Here is a 26,307-nt window from a genome sequence, read left to right as displayed (position 1 = left end):
GTGGATTGGCCATGTTAAATTGCTGCTTAGTGTCCAAAGATGTGTAGGTTAAGTAGGTTGGCTATGCTAAATTGCCTCTTAGTGTCCAAAGATATGTAGGTTAGGTGGATTGGCCATGCTAAATTGCCCCTTGGTGTCCAAAGATGTGCAGATTAGGTGGATTTGCCATGCTAAATTGCCCTTTGGTGTCCAAAAATGTGTAGGTTAGGTGGATTGGCCATGCTAAATTGCCCCTTAGAGTCCCAAGATGTGTAGATTAGGTGGATTGGCCATGCTAAATTGCACCTTAGTGTCCAAAGATGTGTAGGTTAGGTGGATTGGCCATGCTAAATTGCCCCTTAGTGTCCAAAGATGTGTAGGTTAGGTGGATTGGCCATGCTAAATTGCCCCTTAGAGTCCCAAGATGTGTCAGTTAGGCGGGGGAAGGGTGGGGGCGAGGAAGGTGGTTAGCCGTGGTAAATTTGCAGGGTTATGAGGGTAGAACAGGGGAGGTGGGATGGGGTAAGATCCTCCATTGCAACCAGGGTGGGCCAAATGGCCTCCTTCGGCACAGTAGGGATTGTATGGTTCTATTGGGCATTTGGAGGAACCAAGGGATGTGGAAGAGTGTGAGAAAGCGGATGCCAGGTGATAGTTCAGGCCATGATCTTACGGAAAGGAGTGTGCGGCCAACTCAGAAATGTTACAAAGAAGAAGGAGGCCATTTGTCTGTGCCGGCAAAAAGCCCTGCTCTCCCATGTCTTATGTTCCAGCGTCCCAATACTTGTGTATGCTTACAGTGGTTATTATTGTAGGATTTTTTACCCACACTCTCCGAACCACCCCACCACAAACTGAAATTACATTTAATATATATATATTAGCCTTGCTACCCTCCCATGCGTCATATGTGGCTGGAGGTGGTGCCATCTGCCTCTACCTGATAGAGGTTTATAAGACATTGAGGATGTGACAAGACATCACATATAAGACAAGATGGATTCTCGGAGGCTATTTCCCAGGGCTGAAATGGTCACTACAAGAGGACACAGGTTTAAGGTGCTGGGGCACAGGTACAGAGATGTCAGGGGTAAGATTTTCACTCAGAGGATGGTGAGTGATTGGAATCGGCTGCCATCGGTGGTGGTGGAGGCGAACTTGTTGGGGTCTTTTAAGAGATTTCTGGATGAGTACATGGGATTTAATGGGATTGAGGGTTATAGATAGGCCTGGTAGGTATGGATATGATCGGCACAACTTGTGGGCCGAAGGGCCTGTTTGTGCTGTAGTGTTCTATGTTCGATATTACAAAGAGTATTTCTTCTCGTTATCACTGGAATAGCTGCTCTCTGTTTTGTGTCGTGTTACTACAGCTGGACAACTGGCTGGAAACTCTTCCGTTGAAATGTACCGTCAGGTACTCTTGGCAGGGTGTCGGTGTGTGGAGCTGGACTGCTGGAAGGGGCGCTCAACAGAGGAAGAGCCAGTCATCACTCATGGATTTACAATGACAACCGAAATATGTTTCAAGGTGGAGTTTTTTTAATGCCGTGAAGTTTTTATTTATTAGTGTCACAAATCGGCTTACATTAACACTGCAATGCAGTTACTGTGAAAATCCCCCAGTCGCCACACTCCGGCGCCTGCTCGGGCACACTGAGGGAGGACTTAGCACGTCTTTCAGACTGTGGGAGGAAACCGGAGGAAACCCACACAGAGACAGGGAGAAGGTGCAAACTCCGCACAGACAGTGACCCAAGCTGGGAATCGAACCTGGATCCCTGGCGCTGGGAGGCAGCAGTGCTAACCACTGTGGTGCCCTATTAACCAATCTGCATGGTGCAGAGCTTAACTGAAGAAGTTTCATAGAATTGTAGGATTCCTACAGTGCAGAAGGAGGCCATTTGGCCCATCTAACCTACATTGGTAACAATCTATTCTTAATCCATTCCCATAAGCCCACATATTTACCCTGCTAATCTGCCTGACACTAAGTGGCAATTTAGCGTGTCCAGTCCATCTAACCCACACATCTTTGGGTTTGATGCACATTTGCTGCATCTTTGCCCATCGATTCAGTTTGAAGTCTCTTTCTCTGCCCAACAACCTTCAGTCGGCTAGATTCAAAGGTAATAGCTGATCATAAATATTAACATCATTTATGGCACGGTGGTTAGCACTGCTGCCTCACAGCGCCAGGGTCCCAGGTTCAATTCTGACCTTGGGTCGCTGTCAGTGTGGAGTTTGCACATTCTCCTCGTGTCTGTGTGGGTTTCCTCCAGGTGCTCCGGTTCCTCCCACAGTCCAAAGATGTGCGGGTTAGGTGGATTGGCCGTGCTAAATTGACCCTTAGTGTCAGGGGGGAATTAGAAGGGTAAATGTTGTGGGAGGTTACGGGGATAGGGCCGGAGGGGGATTGTGATCGGTGCAGACTTGATGGGCCGAATGGCCTCCTTCTGCACTGTAGGGATTTGTACGAAACATAAAGCCTCTGCGTAGTTGTCAAAGTCAGGGGAGTTTTGTTTGGTTGCAGCACCTGATTTTTAACCATTTGAAAAGGTGCATTTTCATGTCACGGAGTAGCTGCTTTGATTTGCAGAAGCTTCATGAGACATTCATGTCGGTCTACGCTGATTAATGAATGGAAAAAGTCATGGGTGGCGTATGAATTTAAATAATCTCCACAAATTACAGCAAACTAAATACTTTCTTTTCTTCCTCCTCTGTTGCTTTGCAGGAGGTGATTGAAGCAATTGCTGAATGTGCTTTTAAAACGTCCCCATATCCAGTTATCCTCTCCTTTGAAAACCATGTTGATTCGTGAGTATCTACACCAATTTTCAGCAATGACCGTGTTGTTGTAATCACTGCTCTTGCAAGAAGGCGGAAAGTAATGAAAGTGAATGAGAGACACACACACACAACACACACACACGCATGCATGTGCACTCACACACACACACATACACAAACACACACACATATGCACGCAGGCACACACACATACACACATGCATGTGCACACACACACATGCACGCACGCACACACACAAACACACACACACAAACACACACACATGCATGCGCACACACACATGCATGCACGCACACACACATACACAAACACACACACACATGCACGCACACACACAAACACACACACACATGCACGCACACACATGCGCACGCACACACACACTTACAGAAACACACACACTTACACACACACACTCACACGCACACACACACTTACAGAAACACACACACTTACACACACACACTCACACGCACACACACACTTACATACACATACACACGCATGCACGCACTCATGTACACACACACACATACTCACACAAACACACACACACACACACACACACACACACACACACACACACACACACACACACACACACACACACACAAAAGGCTGGAAGTTACACCTGAAGATATCAGAGCCTGGCTGGAATTCTCTGGCTCCTCACACCCCCGCCACTGCTGCCTCCAGCGAGAATGGAGAATTTGGCGCTCAGCCAAATCTTCGTTCACTGCAGGGGGTCTGGAGAATCCCAGCAGTGGTGGGAGGTCAGAGCATCCCAACCGCAGGCAAGGTCAGTGAATCCTAGCCGTGGGAGAGGTCAAAGCATTCTGGTCGAGGTCAGAGAATCCCAGCCTTGGGTGAGGTCGGAGAATCCCAGCCATGGGAGAGGTCGGAGAATTCCGGGCAAGGTCGGAGATTCCCAGCCCTGAGCGAAATCAGGGATTCCTGGCCCGTATTTCAAACTCTCACCATGGCTGGGATTCTGTGTCACTGTCTGCACATTCTCCCCATGTCTGCCTGGGTTTCCCCTGGGTGCTCCGGTTTTCACCCACACTCCGAAGGTGTGCACATTCGGTGAACTGGCCATGCTAAATTGTCCCTTAGTGTCTCAAGATGCGTAGGTAAACGTGTGGGGTTACGGGGATAGGGTAATCTACTTTATTGTCAGAGTCGGCGCAGACTCGATGGGCCGAATGGCTTCCTTCTGTAGGGATTTGATGATTCTCTGGTCTTTGTGTTCCTTCAGTCCGAAGCAGCAAGCTAAAATGGCAGAGTACTGCAGGTCGATATTCGGAGATGCACTACTGATGGAAGATTTGGAGAAATATCCGGTGAGTTGTATGATTCACTGTAAAATGGCCCAAACTTCACAAAGTGGTAGATTTACAAAAGCTCCAGTTAGGGCGCAGCTGAGGACCATGTTCCACTCTGGTCACCTCTTTAGGAAGGACTTTAGGACCCGCAAGAAGTTCTTGTTTAGTCTTCCAAGGGATTGGGGCGTCACTGGCAAGGCCAGCATTTGTTGCCCATCCCTAATTGCCCTCGGACTGAGTAGTTTGCGCGGCCAGTTCAGAGGACGTTTAAGAGCCAACCACCTTGCTGTGAGTCACACGTAGGCCAGACCAGGTAAACCCGGCAAATTTCCTTCCCCAAAGAGCGCAAGTGAACCAGGTGGGTTTTTGTAACAACCGATGACTTGTTGTCACGGTTACCATTACCGAGATACCAGATTAATGAAATGAGTTTAAATTCCGCCAGCTGCCGTGGTGGGATTTGAACCCAGGCCCCCCAGGGTATTTGCCTGAGCCTTTGGATTACTCATCCAGTGAGAGGTGCAAAGGAGATTTGGGGGGGTGGGGAGGAGGGGTGGAAATCCTCTCTCCAACCAATTAGATGTATGACTGAATCAGTCGCTGAGCAGAAACTGATAGTCAAGTTCCGCATATATGAGGACGGCCTCAACCGGGATCTTGGGTTCATGTCACACTATCTGTAACCCCCATGACTTGCCTGGGCTTGCAACATCTCACTTACTGTCCTGCCTGGAGACAATACGCATCTCTTTAACCTGTGCTTAATGCTATCTCCACTCACATTACCTGCACCTTTAAGAGTTGATTAGCTGTAAAGACACGCATTCTAATCAGTATTCTGTAAACTGTGTGTGCCTTTATATGCCCTGCTTGAGACCAGAACTCTCCACTCACCTGACGAAAGGGGCAAACCCCAAAAGCTTGTGGCGTTTACTGTCAAATAAACCTGTTGGACTTTAACCTGGTGTTGTGAGACTTCTTGCTGTGTTTGCCCCAGTCCAACGCCAGCATCTCCACATCGTGGAGCTGAGGTCCAGGGCATACAGTGTTCCCAACCCGCTGCCAATCGAGAGCTCTAACTTGGCATCTAATGCCCACTTAATGCCTTCATTCCACTGGTATTCAGTCTGTGGTGGGACGTGGGAATCCCACAAATAAAAAAAGACATAAAATTGTGCACCACCCACAAATCATATATAATCTGGGGGAGCAGGAGGGTAAATAAAAATCCAGTCCAACTGAGGGAGGACAAGGTCCAGTACAGCACAGGAACAGGCCCTTCAGCCCTCCAAGCCTGCACTAAGCATGATGCTTGCCTAAACTAAAACTGTTTGCACTTACGGAGTCCACATCCTTCCATTCCCATCCTAGTCATGTTTTTATCCAGATGTCCCTTAAATGCCACAATCATACCTGCTCCCACCGTCTCCATGGGCAGCGCACTCACCACCCTCTGTGTTAAAACCTGCCTCGCACATCTCCTCGAAACTCTTCCCCGCGCACCTTAAACCTATGTCCCCGACAAAACTTGACTTTTCAACCCTAGGAAAGAGCATCTGACTATCCACTCTGTCCATGCCACTCATAAACCTCTGTCAGGTCACCCCCCTCAACCTCCGTCATTCCAGTGAGAACAAGCTGAGTTTGTCCAATCTCTCCTCATAGCTCATACCTTCCAGACCAGGCAACGTCCTGGTAAACCTCGTCTGTACCTTCATAGCGAGGGGGATTGAATATAAAAGTAGGGAGGTCTTGCTGCAGCTGTATAGGGCATTGGTGAGGCCGCAGCTGGAGTACTGTGTGCAGTTTTGGGCGCCGCACCTGCGCAAGGATATTTTGGCCCTGGAGGGAGTGCAGAGGAGGTTTACTAGGCTGATACCGGAGTTGAGGGGATTGAGCTATGAGGAGAGGCTGAATAAACTAGGCTTGTACTCGTTAGAGTTTAGAAGAATGAGGGGAGATCTCATTGAGACGTATAAGATGATGAATGGGATGGATAGGATAGAGGTGGAGAGACTCTTCCCGCTCAAAAAAGACAGTAGGACTAGGGGGCACAGCCTCAAGATAAAGGGGAGGCGGTTTAGAACGGAGTTGAGGAGGAACTTCTTCACTCAAAGGGTGGTGAATCTCTGGAATTCTCTGCCCGTTGAAGTGGTGGAGGCTGCCTCGCTAAATATTTTTAAGAAGCGGGTTGATGGGTTTTTGATAAGAGAAGGGATTAAGGGTTATGGGGAGAGGGCGGGAAAGTGGAACTGAGCCACGACAGATCAGCCATGATCTTATTGAATGGCGGGGCAGGCTCGAAGGGCTAGATGGCCTACTCCTGCTCCTATTTCTTATGTTCTTATGTTCTTATGTACCCTCTCCAAAGCATCCACAACCTTCTGGTAGTTTGGCAACCAGAATTGCACACAATATTCCAAATAAGGTTCTGTACAGCCACAGCATGACCTGCAAATTTATATACTCAATGCCCCAAGAAGAGAAACTAACAATATGTCCTGGTCCCCCTATGTTTAGTTAAGAAAGCCCACCAACACCTCCACCTTCTCAGAAGACTAAGGAAATTTGGCATGTCAGCTATGACTCTCACCAATGTCTGCAGATGCACCATAGGAAACACTCTTTCTGGTTGTATCACAGCTTGGTATGGCTCCTGGTCTGCCCAAGACTTCAAGAATTTACAAAGGGTTGTTAGCACAGCCCAATCCATCACACAAACCAGCCTCCCATTCATTGACTCTGTCTACACTTCCCACTGCCTCTGAAAAGCAGCCAGCATAATCAAGGACATCGCACACCTTAGATATACTCTTTTCCACCTTCCACCGGTGGCACAGTGGTTCGCACTGCTGCCTCCTAGCTCTGGGGACCGGGGTTCAATTCCCACCTCGGGTTACTGTCCGTATGGAATTTACACATTCTCCCCGTGTCTGCGTGGGTTTCCTCCAGGTGCTCCGATTTCCTCCCACAGTCCAAAGGTGTGTGGGTTAGGTGGATTGGCCATGCTAGATTGTCCCTTAGTGTCAGGGGTATTAGCAGGGTAAATATGTGGGAATAGAGCCTGGGTGAGATTGTGATCGGTGCAGGCTCGATGGGCTGAATGGCCTCCTTCTGCACTGTAGGAATTCAACTATTCTATGATACAAAAGCCTGAAAACAGATGCCAACCAACTCATGAATAGCTTCTTCCCTGCAGTCATCAAATTTTGAATGGACTTACCATATATTAAGCTGTTCTTTCTCTATACCCTAGCCGTGACTGTAACACTACATTCTGCGCCCTCTCCTTTCCTATGTACCCTATGAACGGTATGCTGTGTCTGTATAGCGTGCAAGACACAATACTTTTCACTGTTTAATGATACATGTGACAATAATAAATCAAATCAAACCAAATCAAAGGAAGATTTGAGAGATCCCTTTCCAGTTTGATGGTTGAAGCTTGTTCAGGAAATAGCGCTGGTCCTGATAATGCGATGCAGCGCCTACCTTTTCAACAAGGGAATATTTGCATCAGAAACAGGTTCAGTCCTCACTTGAAGGGCTTGCAGTGAACTGGCTTCCAACACACCAGAATATGTCCCAGATGCCATGTGTTTGTTGGACGTGTTTCATAATTACTTTTGCCTCAGTGGAAGAGACCAGCTTGCTCGCAATCTCAAAGCAGCTGCCATTGAATCAGGGACAGCGACTCAGAAAGAAAATGACGCTCTCACAATAACCAGTGAGAAAGATAAGGTGCCGATGGTGGTAATGTCACTGCGATAGTTATCCTGAGGCCCCGGTAAATGCACTGGGGACCACACCTGGTGGAGTTTACATTCACTTAGTAATCTGGACATAAAGCTCGTCTCAGTGACGGTGACCATGGCAACTATCAGTGACTATCGTAAAAATCCATCTGGTTGATTTGAGGGAAGGAAATCTGCCGTCCTTACCCGGTCTGGCCTACATGTGACTCCAGACGCACAGCAACGTGGTTGGCTCTTCAAAAAATGCCCTCTGATAAATATAAACATGGGTTTCCTCCGGGTGCTCTGGTTTTCTCCCATAGTCCATGCCAGTGTCAAGGGGATGAGCACAATAAATGTCTGGAGTTACAGGGAAAGGGCCTGGGTGGGATTGAAGTCAGTGCAGGCTCAATGGGCCGAATGGCCTTCTTTTGCACTACAGGGATTCTATGATTCTAAGATAGACGGAGGAGTAGGCCGTTTGGCCCTTCGAGCCTGCTCTGCCATTCATTTTGATCATGGCTGACCATCGAATTCAATATCCTGATCCTGCCATCCCTCCATATCCATTGACCCCCTTAACCCCAAGAGCTACATGTAATTCCTTCCGGGAATTAGACAAAGTTTTGACCTCAACAGGGTGGCCTGGTGGCACAGTGGTGAGCACTGCTGCCTCACAGTGCCAGGGACCTGGGCTCGATTCTGGCCTCGGGTCACTGTCGGTGTGGAGTTTGCACGTTCGCTCCGTGCGTTTCCTCCCACAGTCCAGAGATGTGCGGGTTCAGTGGATTGGCTAAGCTAAATTGCCCCTTAGTGCAAAGGGATTAGCAGGGTAAATATGTGGGATTGGTGGAATAGGACCTGGTTGGGATTGTGGTCAGTGCATATTTGATGGGCCAAATGGCCTCCTTCTGCGCTGTAGGGATTCTACGATACTTTCTGTGATAGTGACTTTCACACGTTCACCATTTCCTGGATGAAGAAATTCCTCCTCACCGCAGTCCAAGAAGATTTGCCCCTTATTCTCAAACAATGACCCCCCAGTTCTAGACTGCCCTGAGCCCCTAAGCAAGCCACACAGTTCGGGAGGCAGTTAGGGACAGGCAACTTGTCCAATCTCACACGCTACGAAAGAATGAAAAAGAATATGCACGATGGCACGAAAGACTGACAGATCTCCGGGACCAGATGGTGTCCTTCCCCCTTCCCTCTGTTCTTAGAGTTATCCAGATTGTACAGTCTTCTGTATTGTAGCCAAAGGGCAAAACCACTATGGAGAGAGAGGCTGTGGCTTGGATGGGAGCAGGTGTGGTGCTAGCAGTTCCACTTTTTTTTTTCCCTTTCCGCACCCACTGAGCTCAGAGATAAAACGGGCTGACGTCAGCAAAAGCGAGGCATTGGAATCGAAGCGAGACTCCGCTGAAATCTGGCCTCCTCTCTTCTGCAGAGGCCAGGGATGGGAATCTTCAGCCAGAAATGAAGGCAGCCGGCATCGCAACTGCCGATGGCGGCAGTCACCTCCTGTGTGCCACGCTGCGCCAGCCTAAACAAACTTCCCTCGTCCAAAAACGCCACTCAGTCATCCTTGACGAGAAGTCACAGAATGCCACGGTGCAGAAGAGGCCCTTTGGCCCATCCAGTCTGCACTGATCCATGAAAAGCCCTGACCTGCCCACCTCTTCCCACTTGCCAACGCTTGGCCCGTAGCCCTGAACGTTATGACGTGCCAACTACTCATCCAGGTACTCCACCGCCCTCCCAGGCAGCCCATTCCAGACCCTCACCACCCTCTCGATGAAAAGCTTTTCCTCAAATCCCGTCTATCCTCCCACCCCTCACTTTTAACTTGTGTCCCCTCGTATCTGACCCTTCAACTAAGGGGAACAGCTGCTCCCTACCCATCCTGTCCATGTCCCTCATAACCTTGAACACCTCAATCTGGTCTCCCCTCAGCCTTCTCTGCTCCAACGAAAACAGCCCAAGCCTATCCGACCTCTCTTTATAACTTAAACGTTCCATCCCAGGCAGCATCCTGGTGAATCTCCCCTGCACCCCCTCCAGTGCGATCGCATCCTTCCGATAACGTGGCGACCAGAACTGCGCACAGTCCTCCAGCGGTGGCCTCACCAAATTTCTACACAACTCCAACACAAACGCTCTCCAAATCAGGAATAGCAAGGAGAGTGATGGGCTTATTTTACTTTATGATTTAAATCTATCTCTCTTACTTCATTTTTTCAAAAACAAACGTACCCCATCGTTAATGAGTGAATCCAGAAATGGATTAAGAATGGAATTAAACCTGTTTAATTAGATGATGCGCCAGTAAGTGTGTAGAGCACCCATCAAGGTCTCTCAGAGTTTATAGCTAAAGTTACTCTGCACCCTATTACTTACAGACACTTTGCTTTGTATGGAGTCACTCTTTTGCTGTCTGGCAGCTCAAAGTCATTGACAACAACAAATTGTAATTAGCATAGGATGACATGGCATTTAAAACAAAATTAAAATCCTTTCCTAAGTCTTAAATTTGATTTTTGATTTGATTTATTATTGTCACGTGTATTGGTATACAATGGAAAGTATTGTTTCTGGTGCGCTATACAGACAAAGCATACTGTTCATGGGGTGGCATGGTGGCACAGTGGATGGCACAGCTGCCTCACACGCGCCAGGGTCCCAGGTTCAATTCCGGCCTTGAGTCACTGTGGGGAGTTTGCACTTTCTCCCTTGTGTGTGTGTGTGTGTGTGTGTGTGTGCGCGCCTGTGTGTGTGTATGTACGTATGTATGTGTGTGTGTGTGTGTGTTCCTTCCGGGTGCTCTGGCCTCCTCCCGCAGTCCAAAGGTGTGTTGGACAGGTTGATTGGCCATGCTAAATTGACCCTTGTGTCAGGGGAATTAGCAGGGTAAATGTGCGGAGTTGTGGGAATAGAGCCTGGGCGGGACTGTGGACAGTACAGACTCAATGGTCCGAATGGCCTCCATCTGTACTATACGGATTCTATGAAGGAAAGGAGAGAGTGCGGAATGTAGTGTTACAGTCATAGCTAGGGTGTAGAGAAAGATCAACTTAATGTATGGTAGATCCATTCAGAAGTCTGACAGCAGCAGGGAAGAAGCTGTTCTTGAGTCAGTTGGTACGTGATCCCAGACTTTTGTGTTTTTTTCCCAATGGAAGAAGATGGAAGAGAGAATGTCCGGGGTGCGTGGGGTCCTTGATTATGCTGGCTGCATTTCCCAGGGGAAGAGTAGACAGAGTCAATGGATGGGAGGCTGGTTTGTGTGATGGATTGGGCTGTATGGCGCGAAAGAAACAATTCACTATATACTAATACATGAGATAATAATAAATCAGATCAAAATCAAAATGTATTCTCAGAGTGTTGCATCTTTTTCCCGAAGAAATGGCACGGTGGTTAGCACTGCTGCCTCACAGCGCCAGGGACCGGGGTTCGATTCCCGGCTTGGGTCACTGTCTGTTTGGAAGTTGCACACTCTCCCTGTGTCTGCGTGGGTTTTCTCTGGATGCTCCGGTTTCCTCCCTCAGTCTGAAAGACGTGCTGGTTAGGTGCATTGACCCGAACAGGTGCCGGAGTGTGGCAACTGGGGGAATTTCACAGTAACTTCATTGCAACGTTAATGTAAGCCTTACTTGTGAATAATAAATAAACTTTTCACTTTTCATCTGATAAAAAATGTCGGGCAGACAGAGGTCATGCACTGCGCAGTAAAAATATTACCATTTTGACAGCAAAAAGTCTGAAATTTGGATGTGATTTCTTTGTCCTCTCTAAGCTCGAGTCTGGAGTTCCTCTTCCAAGCCCGCACGATATGATCGGTAAAATTCTCATCAAGAACAAGAAGAAAGCGCACAAATCTTCCGATGGAAGTGCCAAGAAGAAGCTCAGTGAGCAAGCATCGAACACGTACAGCGACTCATCGAGCGTCTTCGAACCCTCGTCTCCAGGAGCAGGTACCTTGATCCACAGGCCACTGGACCAGGAGTTGGGTTGAATTCATCGAATTGATCGATTATTGTCACATGTTTCGGGATACAGTAAAAAGTATGGCTTCTTGCGCGCTATACAAAAAAGACAATACAGTTCATAGAGTCCATAGGGGGGAAGGAAAGGAAGGTGCAGAATGTCGTGTTACAGTCATAGCTAGCGGGTAGAGAAAGATCGACTTAATATAAGGTAGGTCCATTCAAAAGCCTAATGTTTGCAGGGAAGAATTGCCCCTTAGTGTCGGGGGGGGCTAGCTAGGGTAAATGCATTGTGTTATGGGGGTGGGGCCTGGGTGGGATTGTGATCGGTGCAGACTCGATGGGCCGAATGGCCTCCTTCTGCACTGTAGGATTCTATTCTATGTGTGGGTTAGGTGGATTGGCAATGCTAAATTGTTCCTTCGTATCGGGGATGAGCAGGGTAAATATGTGGGGGATAGGGCCTGGTTGCATCCGTGCATACGGACATTCTCTCATCCACCTTCTTCCGTCGGGAAAAAGATACAAAAGTCTGAGGTCGCTTTCCGACTGATTCAAGAACAGCTTCTTCCCTGCTGCTGTCATGAGACTTTTGAATGGACCTACCTCGCATTAAGTTGATCTTTCTCTACACCCTATCTATGACTGCGACACTTCATTCTGCACTCTATTTTCCTTCTCTATGAACGGTATGCTTTGTCTCAAACAATTCACTGAACACTAATACATGTGACAATAATAAAGCAAATCAAAATCAAAACATGTACTCAGAGTTCTGCATCTTTTTCCCAGACAGATGGCACAGTGGTTAGCATTGCTGCTTCACGGCGCCAGAGACTCGGGTTCGAATCCCGGCTTTGGGTCACTGTCTGTGTGGAGTCTGCACATTCTCCCCGTGTCTGTGTGGGTTTCCTCCGGTATCCTCCCACAGTCTGAAAGACGTGCTGGTCATGCTAAATTCTCCCTCAGTGTACCTGAACAGGCGGCCACTGGGGGATTTTCACAGTAACTTCTTCGCAGTGTTAATGTAAGCTGACTTGTGGCACTAATAAATTTTTCAAAAAGAATGTGAAAGAGAGGGTGTCCAGGGTGCGTATTGGAAAGTTTGGAAGAGTTAGAGTAGAGTTTTAAGAGCACAGAAGAAGAGTAAAAGATGGAATTAGAGAGGACACTGGGGACAGCTTGCAAGAGGTCACCCCACTCTGGCTCCGTCTTGTTAAGCTCTGTTGGATATCGGGGTGGAAATTCCCTATCCCATTCACCATGGGAATCGGAGCGTGCGGGACACGGATCATCCGTTGACCTCGAGTGGGGTATTCCTGCCTTGGGACAAGTGCAGCCAGAAAATCCCGCACAAGGAGTCTGTCAGTCGGGATAAGGATTGAATTTTGTCATCGGTCAAGCCTGTGTGCTATAAATTTTGAGGCCTACATCCTACCCCTATCTCCATCCCTAAGTGGGAACTTTGCTTTTGATTCTCCCTGTCTCTCTCGCTTCTATCTTTTGGGGTTTGCCCCTTCATCAGACGAGTGGGGAGCTCTGGTCACAAACAGAGCATACACTCAGTTTACAGAATACTGATTAGAATGCGAGTCTTTACAGCTATTCAAGCCTTAAAGGTGCCGACAATGTGAGTGGAGATAGCATTAAGTATAGGTTAAAGAGATATGTATTGTCTCCAGACAGGACTTGCCCAGGCAAGTCGTGGGGGTTACAGATAGTGTGACATGAACCCAAGATCCCGGTTGAGGCCATCCTCATGTGTGCGGAACTTGGCTATCAGTCTCTGCTCAGCGACTCTGCGCTGTCACGGAGGTCGCCTTGGAGAACGTTTACCCGAGCACGTAAGGGACCTTTGTCTTCAGCAAGGTCAATCCGCCTGGTCCTGGCCAAAGTCAAAACTCTAAACCACGCAGGTGTGGCTCTATCCCAGCCGGGGTACACACAGGAGGCCCAAGATACATCAGGTCTTGGAGATGCCAACCACACGAGCTGAGGACCAAGATTAGTTTTAGTTTAATTCAGCTTAGTTCAATGACACCAATGGTGAATCTTTGCCACAGCTCACTGGGTCGAGGGAGTGAAATGACTTGTTGCACTGATGGCGGACTCGCTTACTGACAATGTGAGGTGCAATGTTACATTGGCAGAGGAAAGGTTCCAACCGGGGGCTGGGAAACAGTTAATTAGGAGCAATGTTTGAGGTTATTTAGTTGGCGGAAGTTTGTCGGTGTGCGATATGCCTGAGGCGTGTTATGTAATCCTGGATAATACTGTTTGCATTAGTAAGGCATGAATGTAAATGAGATGCAACAGCAGAGGATTACTGGGACTTCACATTGAAGGGTCCTTTCTCCTCAGCGAAATAGACCCATTAATGTGCCTCAACAGTGCAATCATTTGCATAATCAATAAATGTTTTAGTTTAAAATGCAACCATAACGAACCACTCCGAAACTTGACTGGAGACCTGTACACGATACAGGGAAGAGAGTGATATACTTACTCCCATCAGCCACAAAAGCTCAGGTTGTTGCTTACATCACTGAGTCCCTACAGTATAAAATATGGCCATTCGGCCCATCGAGTCTGCACCAGTAACAATCCGGAAACCCTATCTGTTTGCCCTGCTAATCTCCCTGAATCTAGGGTCAATTTAGTGTGGCCAATCCACCTGACCCCACACATCTTTAGACCGTGGGAGGAAACCCGAGCGCCTGGAGGAAACCCACGCAGATACGGGGAGTATGTGCAGACTCCGCACAGATAGTGGCCCAAGCTAGGAATCGAACCCTGGCGCTGTTTTTCCGAGGCAGCGGGAAGCGTAGTTGGAGTCAGTGGATGGGAGGCTGGTTTGCGTGATGGATTGGGCTATGTTCACGACCCTTTGTAGTTTCTTACGGGCTTGGTCAGAGCAGGAGCCCATACCAAGCTGTGATATATCCGGAAAAGGTGCTTTCTGTGGTGCATCTGTAGAAGTTGCTGAGAATCCATCAGCACAAGTGTCATCCAAGCATCCGCATGGAATAGAATCCCTACAGTGCAGAAGGAGGCCATTCAGTCCATCAAGTCTGCACTGACCACAATCCCACCCAGTCCCTATCTCCATAACTCCATGTATTTACCCTAGCTAGACCCCCCTGACACTGAGGGGCAATTTAGCATGGCCAATCCACCTAACCCTTTGAACTGTGGGAGGAAACCGGGGCACCCGGAGGAAACCCACGCAGACACGGGGAGAATGTGCAGACTCCACACAGACAGTGACCCAAGGCCAGAATCAAACCCAGATCCCTGGCACTGTGAGGCAGCAATGCCAGCCACTGTGCCACCCCTGTACCTAAGCCACTGAATCATAACTCCTCAATATTGCAACTGGTTGTGAATCTGAGTCAATTCTCACCGGTGCCATTTGCCAAGTTAGTGCCCGTCAAATTGAATAAAGCTAAATGCGAAACATTTTCCATTCTCTTGCCGACGCAGATAAGCAAGGGGTAGGTTAGGACATTGGTGACATTGTTTCATTGCAATGATTAATAAGTTACCAGAGTCAGCTGAGGATCTCATGGATTCTCTATTTTTAGTCAAATACTGCCATCTGGTGCTGAATGAAGAGTAATGCAGATACTGTTAATCCTCAGTTTTGTTTCGTAGTGTCGTACAGTGCATTGGACTGAGGTATACTTGAAATTTGTTCCACGTCTATACTGAATCCCATTTACCATCGCTTTCTGATTGTTGAAATGTCAGACTTCCAAGTCATATTGAATGTCAGGAACAGGAAAACACCATTCAGCCCATCGAACATGTTTTGCCGTTCATTTTGACCCAGGCTAATCTGTATCTAAACTCCACCTAGACCCACCTTTCTCCATAATCCTGAATGTCCCTGTCCGGCGGAAAACTATCAGTCTCCATTCTGAATTTCTTGATTAATCCCCAGCCTCAACTCAATTCAAACTTTAGAGAGAGAGAGACAGCAAGAGAAAGACAGTGAGAGAGAGATTGATAGAGAGAGATAGACAGCGAGAGAGAAACAGCAAGAGAGACGGATAGACAGTGAGAGAGAGACAACGAGAGAGAGAGATAATTAGAGATAGAGAGAGAGAAGTGGGACAGATAGAGGCAGTGAGAGAGAGATAGACAGCGAGATAGAGAGAGAGAGAGACAGAGAGCGAGAGATAGATGGAGAGAAAGAGAGAGATAGAGAGAGAGAGAAATCAAGAGAGAGACAGTGAGAGAGAGACAGCAAGAGAGAGAGACAGATAGAGAGAGAGAGAGACAGTGAGAGAGAGACAGTCAGAGAGAGAGATAGAGAGACAGTGAGACAGACAGATAGAGAGAGAGAGACAGCGAGAGAAAGAGGCAGCGAGAGAGAGGCAGTGAGAGAGACAGCGAGAGAGAGAGACAGCGAGAGAGACACATAGAGAGAAAGACAGAGAAAGAGGGATAGGTAGAGACAGCGAGAGAGAGACAGTGAGAGAGAGAGATACTCTAAGACAATGAGGGAAAGACAGTGAGAAACATATTGAGAGAGAGAGAGAGACAGCAAGAGATATAGCGAGGGAGACAGCGAGATAGAGAGAGAGAGACAACGGGCAAGTATGTGTGAGCGAGAGAGAGAGCGAGCACAAGAATGAGACAATGAGAGCAAGATACATCAAGGGAGAGTGAGAGGCAGTGAGAGAGAGAGAACGCGAGACAGCGAGAAGCAACAGGAGTGAGAAAGGCGAGAGAGACAGAGAGGCGAGGAGCGAGATTCTGAAGTCCACTATCCTTTCCATAATGAAGTGCATCCTGACATCAGCCCTGCATCACTTTGATCGAGTGTTAAGGTTTTTCTCCCTTTTTCTGGACCCCTTTTCCAGAGAAATGTGTTTCTTTCCATTAAAACTATTAAATCCTTTCATCAATTAATTCACACCATCTTTTTTTCAAGAGAATACACGCTGTCCCCATAATTTAAAGAAAGGCAGTGGAAAGAAAAATAATACATTATTTTCTTGAAAAAGATTACTTTACCAACACGGACTTGACTGAATTCAGTGGGCAAGATATCCGGCCTGTGAAATATTAAACAACTGATGATAGCCAGGTTTCAGATCCCAAAATACATCCCTGAGGACAAGTTTTAAGTTTTAAATTTATTTATTAGTGTCACAAGTAGGTTTACATTAACACTGCAATGAAGTTTCTACGAAAATGCCTCAGTAGCCACACTCCGGCGCCTGTTCGCGTACACTGAGGGAGAATTTAGCACGGCCAATGTACCCTAACCAGCACGTCTTTCGGACTGTGGGAGGAAACTGGAGCACCCGGAGGAAACCCATGCAGACATGAGGAGAACATGCAGACTCCACACAGACAGTGACCCAAGCCGGGAATCGAACCTGGGCCCCTGGCGCTGTGAGGCAGCAGTGCTAACCACCGTGCCACCCCTGCCACCATGCCCGCACCAACATAAAATGCAAGATCAAAAGCTACGAGTAAGGAAGGAAATAGTATGAAATTGCATTCGCTGTACAATCATTTTTCTTCTTACGTGACAACTGGGGTCAGCACTTGGATTTGATTTGATTTATTATTGTCATGTGTATTAGTATACAGTGAAAAGTATTGTTTCACAGAATCATACCGTGCAGAGGGGGGCCATTCGGCCCATTGAGTCTGCACTGACCACAATCACACCAAGTCTCTATCCCCATAATACCATGAACCTGCTCTAGTTAGTCCCCCTGGGTACCAAGGGGCAATTGAGCATGGCTGATCCACCTAACCCACACATCTTTCCAACTGTGAGACGAAACCGGAGCAAACCCACGCAGACACGGGGAGAATGTGCAGACTCCGCACAGACAGTGACCCAAACCAGGGATTGAACCTGGGTCCCCGGCACCATGAGGCAGCAACGTAAACCACTGTGCCACTCATGCTGCCTGAGACTATACAGACAAAGCATACCATACATAAAGAAGGCAAGGAGAGAGTGCAGAATGTAGTGTTAAAATCATAGCTAGGGTGCAGAGAAAGATCAACTGAATGCGAGATAGGCCCATTCAAAAATCTGATGGCAGCAGGGGAGAAGCTGTTCTGGAGTCGGTTGGTAGGTGACCTCAGACTTTTGTACCTTTTTCCAGTGGAAAAAGGTGGAAGCGAGAATGTCCAGGGGCAGTTCCATTGCTGTAAAGGCGAGAGGTGAATGGTGGGTGATATTTTTTCAAAACCAGCGGCAGCAGTTTTTTTTATTGACTCATTCATGGGATGTGGACGTTGCTGGCTGGGCCAACATTTATTGCCCATCCCCGCGGGCATTTCAGATTCAACCACACTGCTGTGAGCCTCGAGTCAGATGTAGGCCAGACTGGGTAAGGACAGTCGTGGGTTTTAACGACAATCGGTTCACGGTGATCATTAGACATTTAATTCCAGATTTTTGTTGAATTCAGATTGTGTCCGCGATCAGCACGGGCTTGGAGAGCCGAAGGGCCAGTTAATGTACATTTCTTTGTTCTTATCCATAAGCCATCCCACCACCCTACCTCTGCAATCTCCCCCGCTCCTGGTCACTCTATTGTACAGAGGATATCACTAAACTAGAAAGAGTGCAGGAGAGATTTACTAGGATGCTACTGGGGCAATTTAGCACGGCCAATCCATCTAACTTGCACGTCGTTGGCAGGCTTCGAACCTGGGTCCCCAGAGCATTACCCTGGGTCTCTGGATTACTCGCCCAGTGACAATAGCACTACGTCACTGTCCCCCCCGATTGATGACATTACAATGAAGTGGATACAAGTGAAATGGACCGAGGTGAGCCCTGTGTAACAGGCTTGTTTGAAATCACAGGCATCTCCAAACTTTGGTCTCCAGAACCCAAGGTAGTTTTATTAGTGATTGACTCTGAGCAACCTTCAATTTGTAATTGAACCCCAAGTACCAGATCTGCACCGTTTACCATACGCCTGTGAGGAATGGATCTGCCTTTTGGAGTTGGGGGGAAATCTGGGAAGTGGGGGGGGTTCGGGACGTTGACTGGTATAGCACTGGGTCAGGAGTCTCTGCTTTGGGAGCCCATTCCTACTCTGGCTTAGTCAGGATCCAGCATCCATTTGGACTTGGGCATTGCTGCTTCAGAGTGCCAGGGACCTGGGTTCAATTTTCAGCATGGTGGAGTTTGCACATTCTCCTTGTGTCTGCAGAGGTCTCCTCTGGGTGCTCCAGTTTTCTCCACTGTCCAAAGATGTGTAAGTTAGGTGGATTAGCCATGCTAAATTGCCCCATCAAGTCCCAGTAGTATCCTAGTAAATCTTTTCTGCACTCCTTCTATTTTAATAATATCCTTTCTGTAATAGGGTGACCAGGAGCTGGGGGATTGCAGAGGTAGGATGGTAAGACAGCTCTGTGGATAAGAACAAAGACCAAAGCAAACTACAGCACAGGAACATGCCCTTCAGCCCTCCAAGCCTGTGCCAATCATGGACACAATTGTTGATTAGGGATGACATGGTGGCCCAGTGGTTAGCACTGCTGCCTCACAGTGCCAGGGATCTAGGTTCAATTCCTGGCCTTGGGTCACTGTCTGTGTGGAGTTTGCACATTCTCCCCATGTCTGCGTGGGTTTCCTCCAAGTGCTCCAGTTTCCTCTCACACTCCAAAGATGTGTGGGTTAGGTTGATTGGCCAAGCTAAATTGCCCCTTAGTGTCAGGGAGATTAGTAGAATAAATGTGTAGGGCCAGGGGAATAGAGCCTGGGTCAATACAGACTCGATGGGTCGAATGGCCACCTTCTGCACTGTATGGATTCTATGGTGCACCAACTAAACTAAAAAAACCTTCTGCTCATACTTGGTCCGTACCCCTCTATTCCCTCCTCATCGATTTGCATTTATTTATTGGTGTCACAAATAGGCTTACATTAACACTGCAATCGAGTTACTGTGAAAATCTCCTAGTCACCACACTCCGGTACCTGTTCGGGTACACTGAGGGAGAATTTAACATGGCCAATGCACCCTAACCAGCACGTCTTTTGGACTGTGGGAGAAAACCGTAGCACCCGGAGGAAACCCACGCAGACATGGGGAGAATGTGCAAACTCTGCACAGACAGTAACCAAAGACGGGAATCAAACCCAGGTCCTTGGCGCTGAGAGACAGCAGTGCTAACCACTGTGCCACTGTGCCACCCACAGCTTCTAAAATGTTGCTAAAGTGCTTGCTTCCACCACCTCCCTTGGCAGCGCGTTCCAGGCACCCAACACGCTCTGCGTGAAAAACATCCCCCACACATCTCCTTCCCCACTCTCACCCGACACTTCCAACCTTGGGGGAAAAAGCCACTGACTATCCACCCTGTCCGTGCCTCTCGTAATTATGTCGATCTCTATCAGGTCTCCCCTTTCCAGCGAAAGCAGTCCTTATTTATAGTCCGTGCTAAGGATGGGGATCGTAACATTCCTTGGATTGGTGAGTGGGATGGGAAACGGAGAGGAAGGAAAGAAAGAAGCGAAAGAAAGATCGAACGTGCCAACGCTCGGTTGGAGAAGTGTTTTTTTGCCTTGCCCGCGGGCTGCAAACTAACAAAATTAAAGGAAACAGCAGCAGGGGATTTGAATTGAATAAGTCCCAGTGCCCCGGCTGCATTGCAAGTAAAATTAAGGAAAAGTCATGACTTAAAATGGGATCGATCCCCAGCACTGCCTCAATGGTGAGATACAGAACGGTCTGTTGACATGGCAATACTCAACTTATTCCTTTGTACAAATATATTCTTGGTTAAATCTTGGTGTTTGCTGTAGTTAGCTGCTGCGTACACATTTTGCCATTTACAGGATGCAAAATAACCAGTTAACTGCTTCTCCATATTGCTGGACTCACTGAGAAACCATGATCTTAAACACAAACCCGATATTCCAGGCTTTGTCTGAATTAACCAAATTAAAATTTATTTCTTAGCGTCACAATTAGGCTTACGTTAACACTGCAATGAAGTTACTGTGAAAATCCCCGAGTCGCCACATTCCAGCGCCTGTTCGGGTACACTGAGGGAGAATTTTGCATGGCCAACCAGCACCTCTTTTGGATTGTGGGAGGAAACCGGATCACACGGAGGTAACCCATGCAGACACGGGGAGAATGTGCAGGCTTCGCTCAGAACGTAAGAACATAAGAAATAGGAGCAGGAGTAGGCCATCCAGCCCTTCGAGCCTGCCCCGCCATTCAATAAGATCATGGCTGATCTGTCGTGGCTCAGTTCCACTTTCCCGCCCTCTCCCCATAACCCTTAATCCCCTCTCCTATCAAAAACCCATCAACCCGCGTCTTAAAAATATTTAGCGAAGCAGCCTCCACCACTTCAACGGGCAGAGAATTCCAGAGATTCACCACCCTTTGAGTGAAGAAGTTCCTCCTCAACTCCGTTCTAAACCGCCCCCCTTTTATCTTGAGGCTGTGCCCCCTAGTCCTATTGTCTTTTTTGAGCGGGAAGAGTCTTTCCACCTCTATCCTATCCATCCCATTCATCATCTTATACGTCTCAATGAGATCGCCTCTCATTCTTCTAAACTCTAACGAGTACAAGCCCAGTTTATTCAGCCTCTCCTCATAGCTCAACCCCCTCAACTCCGGTATCAGCCTAGTAAACCTCCTCTGCACTCCCTCCAAGGCCAAAATATCTTTGCGCAGGTGCAGCGCCCAAAAATGCACACAGTACTCCAGTTGCGGCCTCACCAATGCCCTATACAGCTGCAGCAAGACCTCCCTACTTTTATATTCAATCCCCTTCGCTATGAAGGCCAGCATCCCATTCGCCTTCCTGACCACCTGCTGCACCTGCAAGCTGGGTTTTTGCGACTCATGCACAAGGACCCCGAGGTCCCTCTGCACCGTCGCCTGCTGCAGTTTTTCGCCTCGTAAGTAATAGTCCTTCCTACCATTTTTCCTACCAAAGTGGACCACCTCACACTTGCCAACATTAAATTCCATTTGCCATTTCCTGGCCCATTCGCCCAGCCTATCTAGATCCTTCTGTAGACTCTCCACACCCTCCGCACAATTTGCCGTTCCCCCAATCAGCCAGTGACCCAAGCTAGGAATCCAACCCAGGTCCCTAGCGCTGTGAGGCGGCAGTGCTAACAAGTGAGCCACCATGCCACCCATCACTGTCTCTTGCCAGCTTTTACCTGTGGCACTGTCAGACATTCACTTTGTTGTTCCTTCTCTATATATAGGAGCAAGAAGGTTATGATGGAGCTGAATAAAATGCTTGTTAGGCCACAGCTGGCACAGTGGTCAGGACTGCTGCCTCACAGCGACAGAGACCGGGGTTCCATTCCTAGCTTGGCCACTGTCTGTGTGGAGTTTGCACATTCTCCCCATGTCTGCGTGGGTTTCCTCCGGGTGCTCCACTTTCCTCCCACAGTCCAAAAAAACATGCTGTTAGATACATTGGCTATGCTAAATCCCTACCTCAGTCTACCCGAACAGTGTGGTAACTAGGAGATTTTCACAGTAACTCCATTGCAGTGTTAATGCAAGCTTACTTGTGACAATAATAAACTTTAAAAGAGTGCTGTGTAGAATTCTGGTCACTGCACCCTAGGTTGTGATCACACTCGAGAGAGTGCAGAGGAGATTCACTGGGATGTTTGCGTGGGACGGAGCGTTTCAGCTATGGAGAGAGGCTGGTTAGACTGGAGTTGCTTTCCTCAGAGCAGAGAAGGTGGACGGAGGGACCTGATTGAGGTGTACAAAATTATGAGGGACATGGATAGGGTAGATAAAAAGAAACTGTTCCACTCAGTGGAGAGGTGAATAACCAGGAGGCAGAGATTTACGGTTGGCCTTCATTGCAAGAGGTTTCGAGTCCAGGAGCAGGGATGTATTATTGCAATTATACAGGGCCCTTGGTGAGGCCACATCTGGAATATTATGTGGAGCTTTGGTGTCCTCTTCTGAGGAAGGATGTTCTTGCTTTCGAGGGAGTGCAGTGAAGGTTTACCAGACTGATTCCAGGGATGGAGGGACTGATGCATGAGGAGAGATTGACTAGGTTAGGATTGTTTTTACTGGAGTTCAGACGAATGAGGGGAGATCTCATAGAGACATATAAAATTTTGACAGGAATAGACAGGGTAGATGCAGAGAGGATATTCCCAATAGTGGGGGAGTCCAGAACCAGGGGTCACAGTCTGAGGATTCGGGGTACACCATATAGGATGGAGGTGAGAAGATATCTCTTCACCCAAAGAGTGGTGAGCCTGTGGAATTCATTACCACAGGGAGTAGTTGATGAGAAAAATTTGAATATTTCCAAGAGGCATTTGGATATAGCACTTGGGGTGAATGGGATCAAAGGTTATGGGGAGAAAGCAGGGTTAGGCTGTAGAATTGGGCGAACAGCCACGATTGTGATGAGTGTTGGAGCAGGCTCGAAGGGCCAAATGGCCTCCCCCTGCTCCTATCTTCTATGTTTCTGTGCAAGGGACAGGAGATTTAGAAAGAATTTGAGGAAGAGTTTTTTCTCCGAGGGGGTGGTAGGAATTTTGCTTGAATGGGTTGTAGAGGCGGGAATCCTCACAACATTGAAGCAGTGTTTAGATGAGCATAGCAAACAAGGCTACAAGCGCTGGAAAATGGGATTATAATAGATGGTGCTTGATGGCTGGTGCAGGCATGATGGGCCAAAGGGCCTCTTTTTGTGCTGGAAAACTCTACAGGGGGAGTTTTCCCATCCTGCCCATCATGGGAGTCATGATAGGTGGGGGGGTGGGGTTTGTTGGTGGACATGCAAAGGTTCGGTGACCTTGGGCAGGGATTCTCCAATTTTGGTGCAATCGCAGCTGGAAAATCCTACCCTCTGACTCTACGACTCCACAGCAGAGAATCACAGAATGCCACAGTGCAGAAGAGGCCCTTCGGCCCATCGAGTCTGCACCGACACATGAAAGGCCCTGACCTGCCCACCTAATCCCACTTGCCAGCACTTGGCCCAGAGCCTTGAATGTTACGGTGTGCCAAGAACACATTCAGGTACTTATTAAAGGATGTGAGACATCCTGCCTCCACCACCCTCCCAGGCAGCACATTCCAGAACCTCACCACCCTCTGGGTAAAAAAACTTCTCCTCACATCCCCCCCCTAAACCTCCCACCCCTCACTTTTAATTTGTGTCCCCTCGTAACTGACCCTTCAACTAAAGGGAACAGCTGCTCCCTGTCCAACCTGTCCATGCCCCTCATAGTCTTGAACACCTCAATCTTGTCGCACTCTCTACCCCAAAGAAAACAATCCAAGGCCTATCTCCTTCTGACTTAAATGTTCCATCCCAGGCAGCACCCTGGTGAATCTCCTCTGCACCCCTTCCAGTGCAATCACACCCTTCCGATAACGTGGAGACCAGAACTGCACACCGTACTCCAGCTGTGGCCTCACCAAAGTTCCCCACAACTCCATCATAAACTCTCTACTTTTGTAACCCCGATTGAGAAAGGTGAGTGTGCCATATGAACCATCATTGTAGCTTACCCAAAGCACAGATCATATTTTCCAGCAGGGTGACACATGGTCTGGTTAATCTATGTGGATAGGTAGGCGACTTGGCAGTGTTTTAGTCTCAGTTGATGGAAGAGAAGTTTGGAATCTCACTGGGATGATATTCAGAGTTCGTGGCCAAACTGAAAATTGATTTCTATGGGCGTGATGGATAGCACCAACTGATGTACAGCACAGGGCTAAGTGACTCAAGAGAATATGCAGTGTATGCCGCAACATTTTTGCACTGTTGTTCGTAATGAACTCTCAGGAAGATGTGAGTCACTTTGCAACCTGCAGCCTGATTGATGGGAGCCTCACAGCCGTTCTAACCTCCGCCAGTTTTGTTCCCCGTTCCCCAGAACCAGTGGTTTACAATCCCTCAGAAACTTTCACAGTCACGTCAAGAGTTGAAAGTTTGTGCTTGTAGCAAGGTGGCACAGTGGTTAGCACTGCTGCCTCGCAGCGCCAGGGACCTGGGTTCGATTCCTGGCTTGGGTCACTGTACGTGTGGAGTCTATACACTCTCCTCGTGTCTGCGTGGGGTTTCCTCCGGGTGCTCCGGTTTCCTCCCACACCCCAAAGATATGGGGTTTAGGTGGATTGGCCGTGTTAAAACGCCCCTTAGTATCAGGGGGACTAGCTAGGGTAAATGCAAAGGGTTATGGAGATAGGGCTTGGGTGGGATTGTAGTCCATGCAGACTCAGCACATGATGGAACTGGTTGGAACCTGGCGTTGTGAGACTTCTTACTGTGACTCAGAGTACAATCAGCGAGTCAGTGCAGACTCGATGGGCTGAATGGCCTCCCCTGTAGGGATTGTGTTGCCATTTTGTTAAAAATTTTAAAATTCTTCTTTTAAATGGATGTGTGCCTTTGTTAAAAAAAAGGGTGGGCAAAAGTTTAGAACAAAGATTTTGAGCATTCTTGCACCATCATTTCAAGAGCCATATTTGGAGGTAGAGGGCAGAATTCTCCCATTCCGCTCAGCACAATAATTGTAAAGGGTGTGACTGGTCCATGCGAAAGTCCACTGACCTCGGGCGGGATTTTCTGGCCTTGGGGCGAACGCAGCCTGAGAATCCCATCCAGAAGGTCCTGTGACTGGCCTTCTCCAGCATTTCAAAAAAACATATATGATTTGATTTAATTTGATTTGTTGTTGTCATATGTATGAGTACGCAGTGAAAAGTATTGTTTCTTGCACATTATACAAAGCATACCATTCATAGAGAAGGAAAAGGAGATGGTGCAGAATGTAGTGTTACAGTCACAGCTAGGGTGTAGAGAAAGATCAACTTAGTGCGAGGTAGGTCCAGTCAAAGGTCTGATAGCAGCAGGGAAGAAGCTGTTCTTGAGTTGGTTGGTATGTGACCTCAGAATCTTGTACCTTTTTCCCCAACAGAAGAAGGTGGAAGAGAGAATGCCTGGGGTGCGTGGGGTCCTTGATTATGCTGGCTGCTTTGCCGTGGCAGAGGGAAGTGTAGACAGAGTCAATGGATGGGAGGCTGGTTTGAGTGATGGATTGGACTACATTCACAACCTTTTGTAGAAATGTCTGAAGTTTGCCCGCGTGAACGAGGTTATCGCCGGTTTAATATTCATTCACTTCCATTCCAATCTCCACCGATTTGAAGTAAAAGACTGTGTGAGGATGCGTCACAATTTGTACCCTACAGATTGTTCCATCCTTCTGAGAAAAACTCAAATGAAAAGTTACGATTTTTTTTCTCTCTTAGATGTACGCTCGCGAAACCTTAACAGTTTATTATTGTCTGCACAACAGCCTCATCTAACCCAGAGGAGCCAGACGCAACCCAGCAATCCAACATCGATGGGTCAGAGAAACCTGTGGAAAAAATAGCGAAGGAGGTGACAGAACAGAAAGCAAGTGGCAGGAAATCAATAGGTCAGAGTGTTTACGATTCTTATCCATAGAT

General features: G+C 47.9%; 1 protein-coding gene across 2 annotated transcripts in view; it reads left to right on the top strand.

Moving 5' to 3' along the window:
- Window positions 1-26,307, top strand: part of plcb1 (phospholipase C beta 1) — a 657,020-nt gene that overhangs the window by 503,386 nt on the left and 127,327 nt on the right. For both annotated transcript variants that reach the window (XM_080200038.1, XM_080200039.1), the window contains exons 11-15: window positions 1,353-1,510; window positions 2,717-2,799; window positions 4,050-4,134; window positions 11,647-11,824; window positions 26,154-26,276. In XM_080200038.1, coding sequence (XP_080056164.1) covers window positions 1,353-1,510; window positions 2,717-2,799; window positions 4,050-4,134; window positions 11,647-11,824; window positions 26,154-26,276 — 627 coding nt within the window. The remainder of the gene's footprint in view (window positions 1-1,352; window positions 1,511-2,716; window positions 2,800-4,049; window positions 4,135-11,646; window positions 11,825-26,153; window positions 26,277-26,307) is intronic.

Source organism: Carcharhinus amblyrhynchos, chromosome 12 (genome assembly GCF_965287045.1).
Source record: "Carcharhinus amblyrhynchos chromosome 12, sCarAmb.v2.hapA, whole genome shotgun sequence".
Taxonomy (NCBI): Eukaryota; Metazoa; Chordata; class Chondrichthyes; order Carcharhiniformes; family Carcharhinidae; genus Carcharhinus; species Carcharhinus amblyrhynchos.
Note: the sequence above shows the minus strand (reverse complement) of the source record. Positions and strands in the feature narration are given on the sequence as shown.